Source organism: Megalops cyprinoides, chromosome 15 (assembly GCF_013368585.1).
Source record: "Megalops cyprinoides isolate fMegCyp1 chromosome 15, fMegCyp1.pri, whole genome shotgun sequence".
Taxonomy (NCBI): Eukaryota; Metazoa; Chordata; class Actinopteri; order Elopiformes; family Megalopidae; genus Megalops; species Megalops cyprinoides.
This window is the reverse complement of record NC_050597.1, coordinates 297,073-316,578: the sequence shown is the minus strand read 5'-3', so window position 1 is coordinate 316,578 and position 19,506 is coordinate 297,073. Positions and strand designations below refer to the sequence as shown.

Below are 19,506 nucleotides of genomic sequence, written 5' to 3'. Positions count from 1 at the left end.
TTACTCACCATAGTCGGTGTTCTCTGGTTCCCAGCAGTTTGATGGCCAGAAGTATGGAGTCTAGAAGGAAACAGAGCAGCCCAAAGCAGAATGAAGCTGAACAGGATGCAGTGTAATACTGTGTCTGTTTTCGGACTTCAGCTCTGAGTTCAGGTCAAGAGATGTGGAAGCTCAGGTGTGTGGAAGACTGCTGCATGACAGCAGCTGATTACTGTACAGTTTTACAACAGCAGTGCATGATGGAAATGGATTTATCATCAGAAAGCAATTTCAAGCTCCTCCATTATTTTAAGATGATGAATGAAGACAATATTAACCTAATAACGTTTGAGTAGACAATCTTTTGGCTGTAACTGAGAGATCGCAGTTCCTATCCCAGCAGATGCAGTCTTTAGAGAGACTCCTACACAAATGCAGTAATCAGGTCCAGTAAGCATACTGTGTTAGAGGCCTCTGTAATAATGCAAAGGGAAATGATATCTCCGTTTGGTGGATCTGACCTCCTGAATGCAGTCTGTTTGATACTTCTGTTCTTGCCAAGAGATATAAATATGCAGAGATATTAATTTAGAATCTGCCTGAAGCCTTGCAGGTTCCAAGAACCCAGAAAGGGTTTTCATGATGTGCTCTGAGTTACAGCAGTAACGTTATACTAATATAATCTGACATTTCAAATATGGTCAGTGCACAGATGCTTAATCTTCCCCATATCCTGTAAAAGCTGGCACCAAAAATCTGTGAATTAAAATGAGGCAAAAATACATATAGATGAATTATTAACTCTGCACAACAGAATGTTTGATTATGTGCAATAACATGTTCTATAGGGATTTGTGCAGTATGTACACTGTACTTGGTACTTATTTGTTTTATTATTCAATCTTTGCATTCGTTAGATAGATAGATAGATAGATAGATAGATAGATAGAGCACTTTATTTATCCCCAAGGGGAAATTCCAGTGTTACAGTAGCAATTCACAAAATGACAAAAGACACACATGCCTTACAGAAACACACACAATGAGGTGGATAAGTTGCCATTGTATTCTACATCTTGTAATATACAGTATTATTACTATCATTGTTATTACATACTCAGTCTCCACAGTGCAAGTTTGTGGAGACACAGGCTTGATTCCCACAATGCACAGTGTCTGCACCCTCAGCCCTTCACTCCTGATAGGGTCATCCTTCATGCCCCTCCCCCTCTGAGGACTCAGGGAGCTGGGTCTGACTGATAAACCATCCATCACTCTCCCCGATGGCAGCTGCTGTGACACCACTGTGTGCCCTGAGGCTCAGACCGCTGAAGCTCTGACTGGGCCGTACAGACTCTGGCACTGACTGTGTTCAGCCATAGTGGGAAATGGGGAAATAGCTGAACAGTGTGGTCAGAGGTACAAATTTGCTTACCCAATTTTTTATAAAAGAGTTTTATGTTGTGATCATGTGCAAGAGGGAGAGAGATTTGTGACAAAAAGCAGGTAAGAACAGACAACAATGATAATATCTGTCTTCTAGAAATTTCATCTCATCTGTCCTGCTGCCTGCAGCTGGTTTGGGAAGGCTATCGGCTGATATTCAGATGCAGATCACATGATCAACAGACCACCTACTCTTACCTGAAACCTGTAGAATGTGCTGTCATCCTTTAGCGTCAGGACGTGGTCTGAGATGGGGAAGAAGTATCCGTGCGCCGCCATCAAGGTTCCCATGTGGAGGGCCTCAACTGCAGCACAGCAAACAGCAACAACACCCTGACACACAGCACCACAGCCACATCACAGCAGGGCTCATAAGAACTGGAATACATTTATATCCTTAAAGTGTGATTTTAGAATTCGACTGTGCATCTCAGCAACACTACAGCACACAAAGTTCTTTACAATGGCAGTTGAACATAATATTTAGATATGATTCAAATAACGTTAAATTATAACTAATGATTTTCTGTTGGTGTGCTCTTATGGAGAGTAATCTCTGAAATATGATATTTTAAAGTACAGGTATGCTTAAGAACAGCTCTATTAAAATGCTGTAGAGTCACAGGGCGAGGTGTAACATAATGATTGTGGAAACGCCCAGGCAGATGGAGCTTCTGCAAACAGCCAGTTAAAATGGGGCAGTATCTGAGCGGCTTGCACGGCATTGGCCAGAGCATCAGTGATCTCAGCCACAGCTCTGCTGCAAAGCCACCAGCGGCACTGTCAAAACCCAAGACTACCATGAGGATGAAGACAGACTGCAAAGCTACTCATTGGCAGTTTGCTGTGCTTTGATTGAAGTTGAGTTGGAGTCTTTGTTGTTCTGCATTTAAATTTCCACTTGTGAATCTTCTCATCTGCTTTGGAACCCCAGATGAGGAAGAATGGCAGTCAGAGTTTTTCACTCAGTGGAGCACAGCTGAAGAGCCAGGATAATGTGGTAGATGATGCCATAAATGAAAGGTAATTTAGGAGAAACATGAGCACTGCGGTCACCCCAGCATCCTGCACCCTTATATATTCTTTATGGCTGCAGCTCTCAGCTTTCATATTTAATGAAAATAAATCTGCCTTTCAATGCTGTTTTGCCTGAGTGGTTGAATAGATTATGAAGATTGATTTTATGAATGTTTTACACACACACACACACACACATTGTATTACAATATAGCTTATAATATGCTTAATATTGCATATGTTTAATATCATCATGTGATCCCCATGAGTGCTGGTCACATGGTTACACCCCGAAAAAAATGCTTCAGCCTGCCTTCCTCTCTCACTGTGTGGATGTGAACCTCTTGGATCAGCCTCTTGTTCAGCTCCTGGACTGCCAACCAGAACCTGACCAATGGGGTCAGGCTTACTAAGAACCTGAACAATGGGGTAAGGCTTACTAAGAACCTAACCAACAGGGTAAGGCTTACTAAGAACCTGACCAATGGGGTAAGGCTTACTAAGAGGACAAGACTGTGTCTGTGTGCATGTATGCATGTAGTTAGGATACAATTGAAACTTGTAATCCCTTAGTCATTACTCATTTACAGTATATTCTAGAAACCAGTCACATGGCACAGTCTTACAGCAGACAGGTCGTGTGTGTGCACATGTGTATGCGTGTGTGTGCGTGTGCGCGTGTACATGTGCGGGTGTGCGTGTGTGTGTGGGTGTGTGTGTGTGTATGTGTGAGATTATTAGTACCACCATGACAGTGGGAGAGCCAGTGGGAGCTCACCATGGGGTCCACAACAACAGCAATAACATCAGGGACCACAAGAATTCAGCTCCGGCACTGCCACAGGGTTCCCTGAGTTATACAGGGGACACAGGAGGGGACTGTGCTCATGGAAATGTAGAGCGGGAAAGAGCTGTTAAAAGCTCAAAGCTGTGTCTCTGACAGAGGATTTGGAGAGTCTGGGATAAAATTATCATGATTATGAACACTGAACTGCCTGAACGTCAGGCTGCAGATTAAACCGTGAAGTTTTGGCTCTGATCCCATCACACCCTGTCTTTCAGATTGTGTTAGCGAAAAGCCCAAAGCCTGGAGCTGTGCTTTCCAAGGCTGACCTTCAAAAAGTTTTGGGAACGGGAACTTCTGAGGAAGAATTAGGAGACATTTAGAAGTACCAGTGGTGACAGCACCTGGTGGCTAATTTATCGGTCTCAGCTGCTGGCAGCCAGGCTGAAGACATGGAGACACTGACGAATCCCCTGTGTGGAAGGCAAATGCCCACGTCTCCAGGCAAATATCTCCAATTTATTATTTTGCTGCAGAGAAAAGATACCTGACCCTCCTGGTCTCTGCTGTGATTGCCCACACATTCAAATAATGTAATTTGTAATGCTAGCACCACAGTAGGGTTGGGCCAGGGACAGGCCTGAAGTTCTGGCAGTGACAATGTGTCACACTAACGCGCATGCAGGGACCAGTGTGGCCGCATTGGCATAGCCGCGTTAGCATAGCCGCGTTAGCGTAGCTGTGTTACCATAGCTGTGTTAGCATAGCCGCATTAGCCACCTCTGCCCTCTGCAGCAGGAAGCGCAGCCATGCTAATGATGCACAGCTCACGCTCCCTCCACACAGGCTGCCTGCAGGTCATATCGCCACAGTCTCTCCATAACATTGTTATGGCTACCCCTAACAACAGATGTTGGCATTCTTGTGTTCCATGTGTGTATAGTGAGATGAATTCTGTAAAAACCAGGGCCACCCCATAATGACAGTGCCTGTACAAAGATATCTCTAAACATTAAACACACCTATTATATCGTCAGTACAGTCCAGAGAAAAACAGCCTTCATGCAAATATCCTTCCTGTTAATTAAGTGTTTTGCTGGAGTGTTAATGGACCTCTGTCAAGGTGATTACGAGCTGATTAAACCCCACAGTCTTCAGGGTGAAAACGCCTCCACCAGCAATCTGTGTAATTTATACTCTCAAATCATAAAGGGTATAATGATCACTTCTAATCTTATTCTGCTGTGAAATACAACAGCAATCAGTTTAAGAGAGAGTGGAAGAACTCTCCCTGGAACATTTTCGACCTTCAGTACTGAACTGAACTGATTTCCTCCTACAGCTGTTCATTCTGTCTGTCAGCAGTGTCAGGGCAAACAGCAGTACGTTACACACAGAGGAACCATGACATAAATACTGTCCTACAGGCAATCAACAACTTCTCACACTAAAGATACCCAAAAAATATATCCAATGAGCTTCAGTGATTCAAAATCTTCCACAGCAGGTGTATAACACACAGGTGTTCTTTTGAAGTCAGTCGTCTCTTGCTGCAGAGAGGCACAGTTTTCTGCTGTCTTTGGATGAGTCTGTGTGCTGCTGCCAGCTCCAAGCAGAGACCATCAGTGAGTGCTTACTGAGGAGGTGCTTACTGAGGAGGTGCTTACTGAGGAGGTGCTTGGTGAGGAGGCTCTCAGTGAGGAGGTGCTTGGTGAGGAGGCCCTTTATCAAACAGGCCCTGCAGCATAAATCTGACCTCTGCTCAGTCCACAGCCAGGACACACAGAGTTTCACTCTGACCAGACTGATCCCAGCACAGCCCAGCCGACCGCATTCATAATAACATTAATTTACCCGCAATATAGGAGGTCCCACCTTACGCGCTAGCTTCTGCGCTTACAGAAAACACCTGCTGCTAAACAGGAGGGAGAAGCCTAGACTCTGCTGTGAGGAAATGCAAAGAGCTGCTGAAGGGCATCAGATCATGTGCCAGAGACACAGCTCTCTGCGGCCTCATGTGCCAGAGACACAGCTCTCTGAGGCCTCATGTGCCACAGACACAGCTCTCTGCGGCCTCATGTGCCACAGACACAGCTCTCTGCGGCCTTATGTGACACAGAAAGAAAGAGACACCTGTGGCATGAGCACAGTCCCAGCTCACAATGTTGGTCAGTGTGACCTCTGACAGCACAGACCTGTCTCCAGCATGACCTTTGACCCTGCAGCACAGACCTGTCTCCAGTGTAACCTTTGACCCCGCAGCACAGACCTGTCTCCAGTTTGACCTCAGGCTGATGCATGTGAAGCTTACTGTATGCACAGCCTGAGGAAATGTTCAGATTTAAAAGTAAAACTGAGTTTTTTTAACTTCAATGTTAAAACATGAGTTTGCCTCTCGGACTCTGACTCTCCCAGTGAAAATCTATACAAAGATCTATACTGAAGATCTATGCAAAAAATATCTATATGTCCAAAAACACTTCATTCAAAATCCACTGTCCTGCTGATTTCAAAATGTTCAAAATGAGTATCAAAATTAAATGTATTTGCAATGTTCCTGAGACATTTACAGCATTGTATTAATGGCAACTGCAATAAAATCAAACCATGAAAAGCTGTCAGCAGCATCGTTCCCAGATGAACTGTGCAGCTGCATACAGCCGTGTGCATCTTCAGCCAAAGATTAATCCTGTGTCAGTCCGGATAATCACATTTAAGGCATAATGTAAAATATCAACAGCAAAAGCAAGACTTCAATAAAAAGTTACCTGGATCTTCGATATCTAGGTTTTTGATCAGCCATTGTACAATGTCAGAACCTGGAAAAAAGAAGAACAAATTAAATATCCAGAGACAGATACATATTTGCACCCTTTTTGTAATATATGCAAATGATTGGAAAAACCAAAAGAGGCTTTTTGATTAGATGCAAATTATCTACAAGTTGAAATATGTGGGTAGCTAAAGGCCCACCTACGCAAATTGGATATTTTTAATGGTGTGATTTGAAACCACCCACCCCTGTCATTATATTTTCATGACTAAAATCACAGCAGAATGTCCACAGTATCACCTTACAAACATCTCCTTGCCAGAAAGTGATTGTGACTTCTATTTACATTTCAGTGTTGAATTCAAACACGCTGAGTGTTTACATACTTTGATGAATTATGAAGTAGTGTTAATTCATCTGAAATGACTGAATATGTACCATGGTAAGGACCTGTGAGCAGGGCTGTGAGGGAGATTCTCCCTCCCTGCACCTGCTGTATGGGGCTCCTGTCACACCTCACAGGGAGGGACAGACCCAGCTGCTCATCCAGGCTGGGCTCATATGCAGAATGATGGCTCATATGCAGAATAATGGTTCATATGCAGAGTGATGGTTCATATGCAGAATAATGGCTCATATGCAGAGTGATGGTTCATATGCAGAGTGATGGTTCATATGCAGAATAATGGTTCATATGCAGAGTGATGGTTCATACGCAGAATAATGGCTCATATGCAGAGTGATGGCTCATATGCAGAGTGATGGCTCTTGCTGAGTCCAGCAGCAGCTCTTAAGTATCAGATCTGGAGGACGTTAAGAGAGAGGCTGCCAAAGCTGCAGGATTAAGAGAATGGATTTAACAGGGCTTTCAAATGCAGCAGTGAGCAGCGCACACACAGCTGAAAACCATCACGGATTAGCTTCATTACCACGCCATCTGATCCACTCTCAGCACCAGCACAAAACTTTCTCTGCAGATCAGAGAACATTTTCTACAGCAACAGAAAGCTCAAGGGGAAACGCTAGGTTTGTTTAACATTTGGAAATGCCCAAATCAGAATTACTGTGTGGTTGCTAAGATCCATGAAGAGTTTGATTTGTCTCCTAATTTAACCATGCTGAGCACTAGTAAAAAAAAAATGAATTATTATACAAATGTTGGATGAAAACCATTCCATTATAATAAGGTGAAAAGAGAACATAATAAATAACATCATGCTGTTTTATATTTATTTTGAGAGGCACTGAACTTTGCAGTTCATTAGTTAAAAACAGGTGATGAAAGGAACACAAACTGTCACTGTTTCATTACACACTGCAGCTGTTCCCACACCGATTAATCAATGATAATCATAATGATAATTATTGCTGTAGCCTCCGTGTCTCTCCTTCAGGAGCACAGATCACCCAGAGCTGGGCACGACGGACAGGCACGACACATCCCACACTGAGCACTGTAGGGTGTGAGTCAGGCGAACTGCAGGGCAGTGATGCGCTGTACATTTATTCACTTTGCAGATGCTCTTCTGCACAGCGACTTCAGCGCATGCCAACACCAGCTAAAAAACAGCACAAACAGCAGTGCTGAAACAGGAACAATCCAACAACACTTTCCTTTGCAGTGCTGAGTCTTCATCTGACCATCTGACCATGCTCAGGACAGGATGGGGAGAGGTCCTCCTGTGAGGAGCCTGGCGTAGCTGGAGAAGTCTGTGCTGGAAGACTGCGTGTGATTCAGCTGCTCTAATGGTAACAAGGAGCTCGATCCACCATTAGGGGGCTGCAGCGCAGCGGTCTGGCAGGGTCACACGGCCTGACGGGCATCAGGTAGGAAGGTGCTGATTAACTCAATTACATTTAAGGCCTCATAAAAGGCCAAAATGGCATAAATGTGCATTTTGTGTTTCCTATTGTGGAAACAAAGACACAGTTTGTGATGAGATATTGGTAGTTTACTTAAGAAACAACAAAATCACCTAATCATCAAAATCTTATTGCAGAGTAAAAAGGAAATCTTATTTATGACTGATATACTGTTAATGGATGTAATCAGTTCCCTCAGAGAGGCAGGCAGTAGGGCATCTGCAGACAGAGCGGCCGTGTGACATGGCCTGGCTCAGCCGCACAGGAGCAGCCTGGGCGCCTCCCACATTTACACACAAAACTATGACATGAACTCTCCGAGACATCCAGTCGCTAATGTGGCCTCATACTGATAAATTACACTTCATTACTGTCATGAGGAGAAGCTCTTGTCCAGAGGGACTTACAATTTTATCCATTTATACAGCTGGACATTTACTGGGGCAATTGTAGGTTGGGACCCTTCCCAAGGTTACAACAGTAGTGCCCCAGCAAGGAAATGAACCAGAAACCTCTCAGTGAGGAGTCCTGCTGCTCGCCATTACACCACACTGCTGACCTGACGCACTCCTGATGCAGCTCTTTGCTGGCTTCAACCTAAAATTTCTCTCCTTTGCCAGCCTCACAATGAAATCTCTAAAGCAGCTCTTTGCTAACTTCACACTGTGATCAAATAATAAATATTTCAAGTGGAAGTGCAAAGTGGTGCTTCAGAGATATGTACCTTCTCATTGTCGTGTATCAGATACAGTTATATAAGATATTATATTACATAACTTGGTAGGCAGTAGAAAATGCTTAATTAACTGTTACTATGTCCAGTAAAAAGAATGGAACATGATTGCAGTGAAGTATGCCCATGATCAGCGGTTTGTTGAAACCGAGGTATAAAACTAGTTAAACTGGCGGCATATTTGGCAGGGAACCCTCTCCTCAGAGAATGAGGCCGAGCCGTGTGGCAGAACACACAGTCTCTCTGCACGTCAGCAGGAGTGTCTATTCCTCTCAGCCTTCAAGCTGGGACTTCTCTCTCTTTCTTCCTCTCTTTCTCTCTATTTCTTTCAAGCTGCAAAAACTAATCTAACCTCAGCCAGGCTTGTGTCCAAACAAGATAAACCCTCTCTTGGCCACTGACATTTTGTAAGGATTCTGATATTAGCATATTATGGGCTAAACAACAGCATGTCACCTGTCTGTTCATAATAAAATCATTCTGTCTTTAACAACAACAAAAAACTTTAAAGTTGCATCAGTGCAAGGGCTTTATTTATATAATTATCAAATGTGAAATTTAACAGTCTTCCTGTATTAAACTCGTATGGATGGTCTTTGACTTACTGCTGTTCTTTAAAAAAATAGAGCTGTTTTGACCCGTGAGATTTCTCATTGCCTGTCTGTAATTGCCGGACCTTAGAACACTTGGATCAGTTAAAAGCATGTGAGTGCTCCCCACTGCCCCCTCCCTGCAGCAGAGAGACACGGCCTTACCTGAAAACACACTGGGGATCTTGGAGAGGAAGCTTTTCACTGTGCGGATGGGAATCCCATTCTTTTCATCCTGCATGCGCGCGATTACCTCTTCCATCTGAGAGAGAGAGAGCGAGGGGTGCGAGGTTAAATCAGCTTACGTGCCACCTTACATGCCTCTGTTAATGTGAATCTATATTTCAAAATTATTGAATCTGGCTGAAGATCTTATTTGGGTTCGCACTTGATGAAATATTTATCAAAGTTTTGTATTCAAGAAAAACATTTTCCCTGAATGAAAACATGTAATGTTTGGCATTAGGTTTTCTGCCCGAGGAGGGGCACTGCTACAGCCTTTGTCCTGTTTGGGTGCTATTAATCTCCCATCAGTCAGTGCAGGACGCCAGTAACATCAGGCCCTCCTACCCCTCCCCCACTAGCCAAAAACATGTGTGTGCTATTGATCCACTGCGGTAAGTGGGGAAGCTCAAAGCCGAGTGCGCTGAGTGAGTGAGGACATCAGGAGCTCCCAGGAACACCCTCTGCCTCATCTGCCTGGCAGTCTGCAGCATCTCCAGGGAACAGGGACGAGAGCTCACGGGTTCAGACACGCCCGCGTGTGAGGTCAGAAAACTGCAGCATCTGCCAAAGAGAGCTGCTTTCACGCTTCAGTCCTGATGTCATTGGTGCTTTTCATGTTTTACCTGCACGTTTTATGCTTTGTCTACAAACATCTGAAAAAGCACTTTCTAAAAATATGTGAAACTCAGCAGTCATTCAACTTTATAACATATTTTATAACAAGCTTTATTACACTGTATCAAACATGTATTGCCTAGCATGCCACTTTTCCTTGAAAGTACCCTATAATTGATGTTCCACAGTAATATGTTTCAATCACTGTTGATTTGAATTCAATAAACTGTTCTTAGTAATATTCCAAACATCACTCTCATTGAATTGTAACCGTTGTTCTGAGAAAGCTAAATTCCTCCTTTATAAAACACACCCAGGCTTGCCAATGTGGTACATTCCCACAGCATCACTGAAATGTGGATGGAAGAATATTTTCACTATCTGCTTAATGCCTGGTGCACACTAGAGGATTTTCAAATCTCAACCTATTTTAAAAACACAGGAGACCACAGACATAATGACAGATTTAACCAATTAATATTTTAATCGTAAGAACGCAAACACCAGACGATTCAGTCAAGACGCAGGGCCACACACTTTTATACTAAACGATTTTAGAGTGGTGATTCCAGGGACTTGAGATCTCACAGAAACTCAGGATCAAACATGACTTCAGAGCAAAACCAACACAGAGGCAGCAAAACCAGCACAGAGGCAGCAAAACCAACACAGAGGCAGCAAAACCAACACAGAGCACAGAGGCAGCAAAACCAACACAGAGCACAGAGGCAGCAAAACCAGCACAGAGGCAGCAAAACCAACACAGAGCACAGAGGCAGCAAAACCAACACAGAGGCAGCAAAACCAACACAGAGGCAGCAAAACCAACACAGAGCACAGAGGCAGCAAAACCAACACAGAGCACAGAGGCAGCAAAACCAACACAGAGGCAGCAAAACCAACACAGAGCACAGAGGCAGCAAAACCAACACAGAGGCAGCAAAACCAACACAGAGCACAGAGGCAGCAAAACCAACACAGAGGCAGCAAAACCAACACAGAGGCAGCAAAACCAACACAGAGCACAGAGGCAGCAAAACCAACACAGAGGCAGCAAAACCAGCACAGAGGCAGCAAAACCAACACAGAGCACAGAGGCAGCAAAACCAGCACAGAGCACAGAGGCAGCAAAACCAACACAGAGCACAGAGGCAGCAAAACCAGCACAGAGGCAGCAAAACCAACACAGAGCACAGAGGCAGCAAAACCAACACAGAGGCAGCAAAACCAACACAGAGCACAGAGGCAGCAAAACCAACACAGAGCACAGAGGCAGCAAAACCAACACAGAGGCAGCAAAACCAGCACAGGGGCAGCAAAACCAACACGGAGGCAGGCCGTCACCTTCAGCTTGTTGCACCATGTTTTGCACCAAAAAAATGTGGAAAAGAAGAACTCATTGGCTCTCATTGGCTCTCATTGGCTATTGCGGGTTTCTGCTCAATATTCCATCGCTGTTCCTTTCACACTACAGGATTTCAAGTCATAAATATCAATGTTTGATATTTACGATTCGAAATCGTGGAGACAGGATCATTTGGGCAGTTAATCGGTTCAGACCAGCCTTGAGTCGGGGAGCGCCCCCGTGATTGTCGGGAGGGGTGAATCAGACCCAAAATCGGCCCAATTATCCTCTAGTGTGGGGCCAGCATAAAGCAGACTGGTCACAGAATGAGCCAGAGTTCACCTCAACCCTTTTTACATTTGTAAATACAAAAAAACAGACATGAAGCAGACAGAGATAATCCAACCTGAACAGAGAGAGTGACTGCATTGCTATAGAAACAGCAAATATTTGGAGCCCAGGAAAGAAATGGGAGGAGAAAAAAATGAATACAATTAAAAGAAAAGATGGAGGCCCAAGCTGTGAGCTTTGTCTGGTGTCCAATAGGACACAAGCATATTAATTGTTAGCAGTGAGTTAAATCTATATTCTCAATTAGCTTGCTTCAACAGCTTAAAAAGTCGTTTGAGGTTTAATGCTGCTTTAAGGACAGGATCTCACATCACCGTATGTGGGACAGGAGATCTCACCAACTCCCTGCAGGTTAGCTTTGATTCCATCTCTTCTCCTTTTTTCCATCTCTCCTCAAATTCTTGCCTCTACTCTGCTGTGCTTTTGGATGTTCTGTATGTCGTGTATGAGGCAGATGGAGACATGCTTGCCCCAGCCTTGCAGTGAGCGTATGAGTCATGCAGATACCAAGCTAACCTCAGATCAATGGCCAAACCTGGGGCTCGGCCCTCTGCGTGTAATGGGAGGGAGGAGGAGCCATCACAGCGATGAGGTAAACAACCCTTTCCCTCCTGATTGGCTGCACTGGCAGGTTTGAGTCCTACTGCTTATTAACCCACATCACTGTAGAGCAGGCACTCCAGAATAGAGCCCACTGTAGAGCCCAGAGAACCCAGAGAACCCAGAGAACCCCGAGAACCCGGAGAGCCCTCTCCACACAGTCAGCTATGTTTTAGGGAGACAAGGAACTGAAATTCAAAAAGAACAGTCAACTTGAATTAAATATAAGTAGGCAGCCTCTGTTTGATCTGTTCTGAGATGAAAGCATAAAAATATCCCATAACCCTGAGATTCAACCCAAGGAAAGCAAAATGACATAAATATGCAATGGAAGCAATATTGCTGTGTCCTCACTGATTCTAACATCAAATCTACCTCAAGTTTTCAGCACTACAAACATCTGCTGGTGAGGAATTCTGCAATTCCCGAAATGAAGCCTACAAAGTGCGAGTAGTGGAGCTCCTGCACACACTCCGGAGTGTCTCTGCACACGCTCAGTGTCTCCGCACACGCTCAGTCAGGAGTGTCTCTGCACACGCTCAGTGTCTCCGCACACGCTCAGTCAGGAGTGTTTCCGCACACACTCAGTCAGGAGTGTCTCCGCACACGCTCAGTGTCTCCGCACACGCTCAGTCAGGAGTGTCTCCGCACACGCTCAGTCAGGAGTGTCTCTGCACACGCTCAGTGTCTCCCCACACGCTCAGTGTCTCCGCACACGCTCAGTCAGGAGTGTTTCTGCACACGCTCAGTCAGGAGTGTTTCCGCACACACTCAGTGTCTCCGCACGCGCTCAGTGTCTCCGCACACACTCAGTCAGGAGTGTCTCCGCACACACTCAGTCAGGAGTGTTTCTGCACACGCTCAGTGTCTCCGCACATGCTCAGTGTCTCCGCACACACTCAGTCAGGAGTGTTTCCGCACATGCTCAGTCAGGAGTGTCTCCGCACACGCTCAGTCAGGAGTGTTTCCGCACACGCTCAGTCAGGAGTGTTTCCGCACACGCTCAGTCAGGAGTGTCTCCGCACACGCTCAGTCAGGAGTGTTTCCGCACACGCTCAGTCAGGAGTGTCTCCGCACACATTCAGTGTCTCCCCACACGCTCAGTGTCTCCGCACACGCTCAGTCAGGAGTGTTTCCGCACACGCTCAGTCAGGAGTGTCTCTGCACACGCTCAGTGTCTCCCCACACGCTCAGTGTCTCCACACACGCTCAGTGTCTCCGCACACGCTCAGTGTCCCCGCACACGCTCAGTCAGGAGTGTCTCTGCACACGCTCAGTGTCTCCCCACACGCTCAGTGTCTCCCCACACGCTCAGGACACAGCTGCACCTCTTTCTCTGGGGCACGTGGCTCCTGTAACAATGGGAAATGGGAAGGTGTTTTTCAGTAACACCGAGCCAATGAGACGAAACCAGCTTTGTCTTTCCTTTTCAAACTGTTATGAAAGCTTGATATGAAAATCTATAACTTTCATTATAGCTTTCTACAAAATTTAGTTGTTTTGTAATCAAGGCACAAATTTGTGTTTGATTTCCCTTGCATGCCACGTTTTGCAAGCTGACCCTAAAGCAGATCTACAGGCAAATTATTACCCCTGTAATCACACTGTGCACGGGACAGACCCTGTAAAAGGAGCTCCTGCCTCGCTCACACACACTGTCATTAGCCCACAGTCTCTTTTTGCATGTTTCTACAGCAACAAGTTTTAGAGTAAGATTTTCTTCCGTCTGCATGACAATGACTCTGATTGGCAGGTTGAAAGGTTGTGCCAGTGCTCCTCTGCCTGTTATTCATTTTGTTGTTCTTTTCAAGTAGTCACTCCAAAGCGGTATTTCTGCATGAAAGGGGCAGATAGGTCTTTTCATGCTCCGCTTGAAATAGGCAAATCAGTCAAGGAATAAAATCAACTCAAGCCTCCCATTCCTAGCTAATATACTGTGCTTGTGAACTGCTGTAGTGCTGCTGGTGATGGGGAGTTAATGGTGTGTATAAAGGAAGCAGCAATTTGCACATCACTGTGGAGCTACAATCAAAGGTTTTAATGCTTATTTGGAAAAGAATCGCCCCATTCACCTTCACAGCTTATCCAATTTATCCAGCTTTTCTTTATTCCTCAACTCAAATCCATTCCTAACCACAATATAAAGTACAACATCGTCTCTTTCTCTGGTTTCCTGGAATTCAACGAAAATTCAATCTGCATCAAAACTATCTCCACTTTTTCATGTGGTATTGATTTCAGGCTCGGTGCCTAAGGCCAGGGATTGGCTCACTGCGAAGATTGCGCCTGCCGGTTGCTCAGATGCTCCTCCATCGAGCCCCCGCTCCGCGAGTCCCCACTCCGCTCCGCTGCACAGACTGCAATCGAGCCCCCGCTGCGCAGACTGCAATCGAGCCCCCGCTGCGCAGACTGCAATCGAGCCCCCGCTGTGCAGACTGCAATCGAGCCCCCGCTGCGCAGACTGCAATCGAGCCCCCGCTGCGCTGCGACTGCACAGACTGCAATCGAGCCCCCGCTGCGCAGACTGCAATCGAGCCCCCGCTGCGCAGACTGCAATCGAGCCCCCGCTGCGCTGCGACTGCACAGACTGCAATCGAGCCCCCGCTGCGCAGACTGCAATCGAGCCCCCGCTGCGCAGACTGCAATCGAGCCCCCGCTCCGCTGCGCAGACTGCAATCGAGCCCCCGCTGCGCAGACTGCAATCGAGCCCCCGCTGCGCAGACTGCAATCGAGCCCCCGCTCCGCTGCGCAGACTGCAATCGAGCCCCCGCTGCGCAGACTGCAATCGAGCCCCCGCTGCGCAGACTGCAATCGAGCCCCCGCTCCGCTCCGCTGCGCAGACTGCAATCGAGCCCCCGCTGCGCAGACTGCAATCGAGCCCCCGCCCCGCTGCGCAGACTGCAATCGAGCCCCCGCTCCGCTCCGCTGCGCAGACTGCAATCGAGCCCCCGCTCCGCTCCGCTGTGCAGACTGCAATCGAGCCCCCGCTCCGCTGTGCAGACTGCAATCGAGCCCCCGCTGTGCAGACTGCAATCGAGCCCCCGCTCCGCTGCGCTGTGCAGACTGCAATCGAGCCCCCGCTCCGCTGTGCAGACTGCAATCGAGCCCCCGCTCCGCTGCGCAGACTGCAATCGAGCCCCCGCTCCGCTGTGCAGACTGCAATCGAGCCCCCGCTCCGCTGCGCAGACTGCAATCGAGCCCCCGCTGCGCAGACTGCAATCGAGCCCCCGCTGTGCAGACTGCAATCGAGCCCCCGCTCCGCTCCGCTGCGCAGACTGCAATCGAGCCCCCGCTCCGCTGCGCAGACTGCAATCGAGCCCCCGCTGCGCTGCGCAGACTGCAATCGAGCCCCCGCTCCACTCCGCTGCGCAGACTGCAATCGAGCCCCCGCTCCGCTCCGCTGTGCAGACTGTAATCGAGCCCCCGCTCCGCTCCGCTGCGCAGACTGCAATCGAGCCCCCGCTCCGCTCCGCTGTGCAGACTGTAATCGAGCCCCCGCTCCGCTCCGCTGCGCAGACTGCAATCGAGCCCCCGCTCCGCTGCGCTCCGCAGACTGCAATCGAGCCCCCGCTGCGCAGACTGCAATCGAGCCCCCGCTCCGCTGCGCAGACTGCAATCGAGCCCCCGCTCCGCTGCGCAGACTGCAATCGAGCCCCCGTTCCGCTGCGCAGACTGCAATCGAGCCCCCGCTGCGCAGACTGCAATCGAGCCCCCGCTCCGCTCCGCTGTGCAGACTGCAATCGAGCCCCCGCTCCGCTCCGCTGCGCAGACTGCAATCGAGCCCCCGCTCCGCTGCGCTGTGCAGACTGCAATCGAGCCCCCGCTCCGCTGCATGCGCTCTGGTGAGACGGGTCTAACGCACAGGCCAATCCAGCACAGGGATGCTGAAAGGGGGAAATTTATTGCAGTTGTAAACATTCTAGATTATATTACTTGCATTTTGGACTTTACGGAATTATTGCTTTATATTATTGCTTTTGCTGCATTACATTTCATAAGGTGTGGAACATACTTAAATGCTATTGCATTTTATGAAGGGAAAACATACCTTACAGCAGAATTGCTCTGATTTGATAACATTTTGAAAACATAAAAAACAGCAAAAATAATTCCCAATTACATTGCAATCACTGTGTGCTACCTTCCATTAAAAAAGCTATTAGCACAGCTCCATAGCTGCAAAGGTTTTCACTTAGTGTGTTTTTGAATACACCTGTAGCAAAATAAACAGACCTGTTTTCAGGAAATTAGTGTATTTATTAATCCAATCATTTTCTGAAACGCTTGCTCAGTGCAGCCCCCTGAGGCCACCACACCGGGGGTGTAAAGTGACTCACGCACTCTTTGCTGAGATCACTTAGACGCACTGGTTTATGCATATACAGACACTGAAACCTACGGTTATGAAAGTGTCAGTAAAATAAGCTTGGAATACAGCAGTACAAATGGACGCATTTTGCTGAACTCTAAATTTGATTACAGTTGAAAGAGTACTTATCTTCTGAGCTGCAGAAATATCATCTGTTTTTCTTCCCCCAGAAGGTCGGTACAGTGTTCCTACTGCTCCATTCACAGGGTAAGAGCTTCATTACGCAAAACTTCCCAGCTGCTGGTGGAGTAAAGTTCCCCATCAGGGTCTCCAGGACAGTAGAGGATAGTATACTCTCCTTCTGATAACTTCTAAATACAAACATGGACTGGATGCGGGATAAAAACAGGACTCTGCATCTGGGGCTGGACACACTGTGATTAAAGCTGGAGGAGTGATTTCCTGGGTGCCAAAATGAGAACCCTGACCCAATACTCCAGTAACCTTCTGACCCTGACAAAACACTGCAATGGCCTTCTGTCTTCATGTGACAGACTGAGGGAAGAACAAAACTCCTGTCCATTTTCTTAGCTTAATACAGTACAATTTCAGCATGAGAGAGCCAGTCATAACAAGGTAAAATATCACAAAGAGCCGATATATTTATTTTAATTTTACACAAACGTAGACAGCTGGAAACATAGTCACCTGCTGTTTTAACTGAGAGCCAGAAATACTTTCACACCAGCTGCTGCCTCTAATTACCTCCCCGTATCACAAATAAACACAAACTCTTTTTCTCACTTTCTTATGGTTAATAAGACCACATCCAACAGTGTCAATTATGTACCGGTTTATAAAAGCTCTTCCACACATGTGTGCATGTCAGCTACTGCATCTGACCATGTTTCATCTGCAGTGTCATCAGTGCTGGCACAAGCTACATCACCTTACATTACTGTCATCTAGCAGACGCTTTTATCCAGAGTGACTTACACAGTGCATATAATACAGTGGCATGAAATGTTGCACAAACAGGACACCACTAACCACACATGAAGACACAACTGACATGTAAGTGCAAAGCAATGTGTAAGAAACCTAAAGATTTTATTAACTTGATTTGAGAGAACATCACAGTGGCTGCCAATAACCACAGCCTTTACAGACTGGAGACTAAAAGGAGTATTCTCTCTAGTTACACTCAATAACCCAGCATGTATTATTGGTACTGCAAGTGTCAGCATGTAACACTAGCCCATCCCAAATGGATTAAAAAGCAGACAGCATGTGACCTAGAGACAGGCAGCCAAAGCAGAAATGTTGCCTTCATTTGCTGGGCAGAGATAAAGGTAGCCCTCTGATAGCATTTTACTGTCACAAAGATGATCTCAGAGACCCAGCAGAAGAAATGCACAGGCTGAAAGTCAATGGCCAGTATAAATCTGAATCTGTGACCAGTTTAAAAACACTGTACAAAGCACATCGGACTCTGTAACCCAGTCACAATGTTGATAATATTAATAATACTCCATCCCACAATATTAATTAATTAATTATGCTTTATACTGTATGGATCGGGCAGCGGTCTGGCAGTGAGGAGCAGGGCTTGTAAACCAGCAGTTGCCAGTTCAATACACTACCGCTGTTATATCCGTGGCAGCTGTACTTACTCTGAATTTCCACAGAATTGCCTCTGCTGTACGAATGAATAACGCAAAAACTGAAAGCTCTGGATATCATGCCTGCTAAGCAAATGTACTGTAATGAGCTGAGGGTCGTTTCATCATCAAATGACCCTCTGATGGGAAAGGCCTCAGTCGCGGGTCCTCTGAGTCCAGGCCGCGTGAGGGAGCGGCTCTCCCTGTGAGAAGCCCTGCATCCCAGGCCGCGTGAGGGAGCGGCTCTCCCTGTGAGAAGCCCTGCATCCCAGGAGCACAGAGTCAGTCTCTGCCCGGGCCTCCCAGTATGGCTGCAGGATGCCGAGAGGTGACACCTCTGAAGAGATCACAGGTGACCTCCGTTTAACCTTGATGTCACTGCCAGTTCAGTCTGGTGTTTATCTGCGGGAGACACCCGTGGTGCTGTTCAGCTTTTCCTACCCTCTTGCTGGGTGTCAGGTCTGTTCTGATGCCATTAAAAGCCACCATGGCTTTGTTTCTGTGTTTCTGACAGTAATAATGACTGTTTTGAACAGATATCAAGTTAATCACAGTTATTAAAAAGATCTTGTCATATCATCCATTGTAATATATGGAGCTATTAAGCTACGGTCCTACACTCCCTGTTAGCAATTACTGTTGGTTTTCCCCAGTCAGTTGATGTTATGTGATTTGGTAGGAGGTACTATATGACAGTGCATGCATGACTGTGTGCACCTGGATGTTTTATACGCTTTTACTGATACTAAGTAAAGAGAGCTCCCCTGAAGTTTAAAAATCTCTCTCGTTTTTAATTACATGCTGCCAATAAAGAGTACAACATCCATAACCCAAATATATCTTATTAATAGACCTGTGTTCGTGATGTACATTACTGGTTAACTACTGATCCTAGTCATTCATACTATGTAAATTGTTAATTTATAACAACAATCATAATAAGGATAAGAAAAAATATATAGCACTTCTACCAAACTCAAGGTGCATTACAGAAAGATAATCAAAATGGTGTGTTGAAATAAAAATAATAAAAACAACATTAAGCACAATAAATAAAAATTTATAAACAATGGAAATAAGTCAAGTAATGAATTCTTATACAATGTTAAACCACAGACCAATCCAGATTAAATGCTTTGAGCGTATATTTTTTTTTTACTGGGAAGGAACTTTTTATGTATGTAATATGAATAAATGCCATGAGTCTGAGCAAAA

The 19,506-nt window shown here is 46.2% G+C and overlaps 1 protein-coding gene across 3 annotated transcripts in view; it reads right to left on the bottom strand.

Annotated features, from left to right (window-relative positions):
* LOC118789772 (regulator of G-protein signaling 7) overlaps nt 1-19,506 on the bottom strand; it is a 58,168-nt gene that overhangs the window by 16,511 nt on the left and 22,151 nt on the right. For all 3 annotated transcript variants that reach the window (XM_036546372.1, XM_036546374.1, XM_036546373.1), the window contains exons 3-6: nt 9,351-9,447; nt 5,995-6,045; nt 1,624-1,730; nt 9-60 (exon numbers count right to left, since the gene is read on the bottom strand). In XM_036546372.1, coding sequence (XP_036402265.1) covers nt 9-60; nt 1,624-1,730; nt 5,995-6,045; nt 9,351-9,447 — 307 coding nt within the window. The remainder of the gene's footprint in view (nt 1-8; nt 61-1,623; nt 1,731-5,994; nt 6,046-9,350; nt 9,448-19,506) is intronic.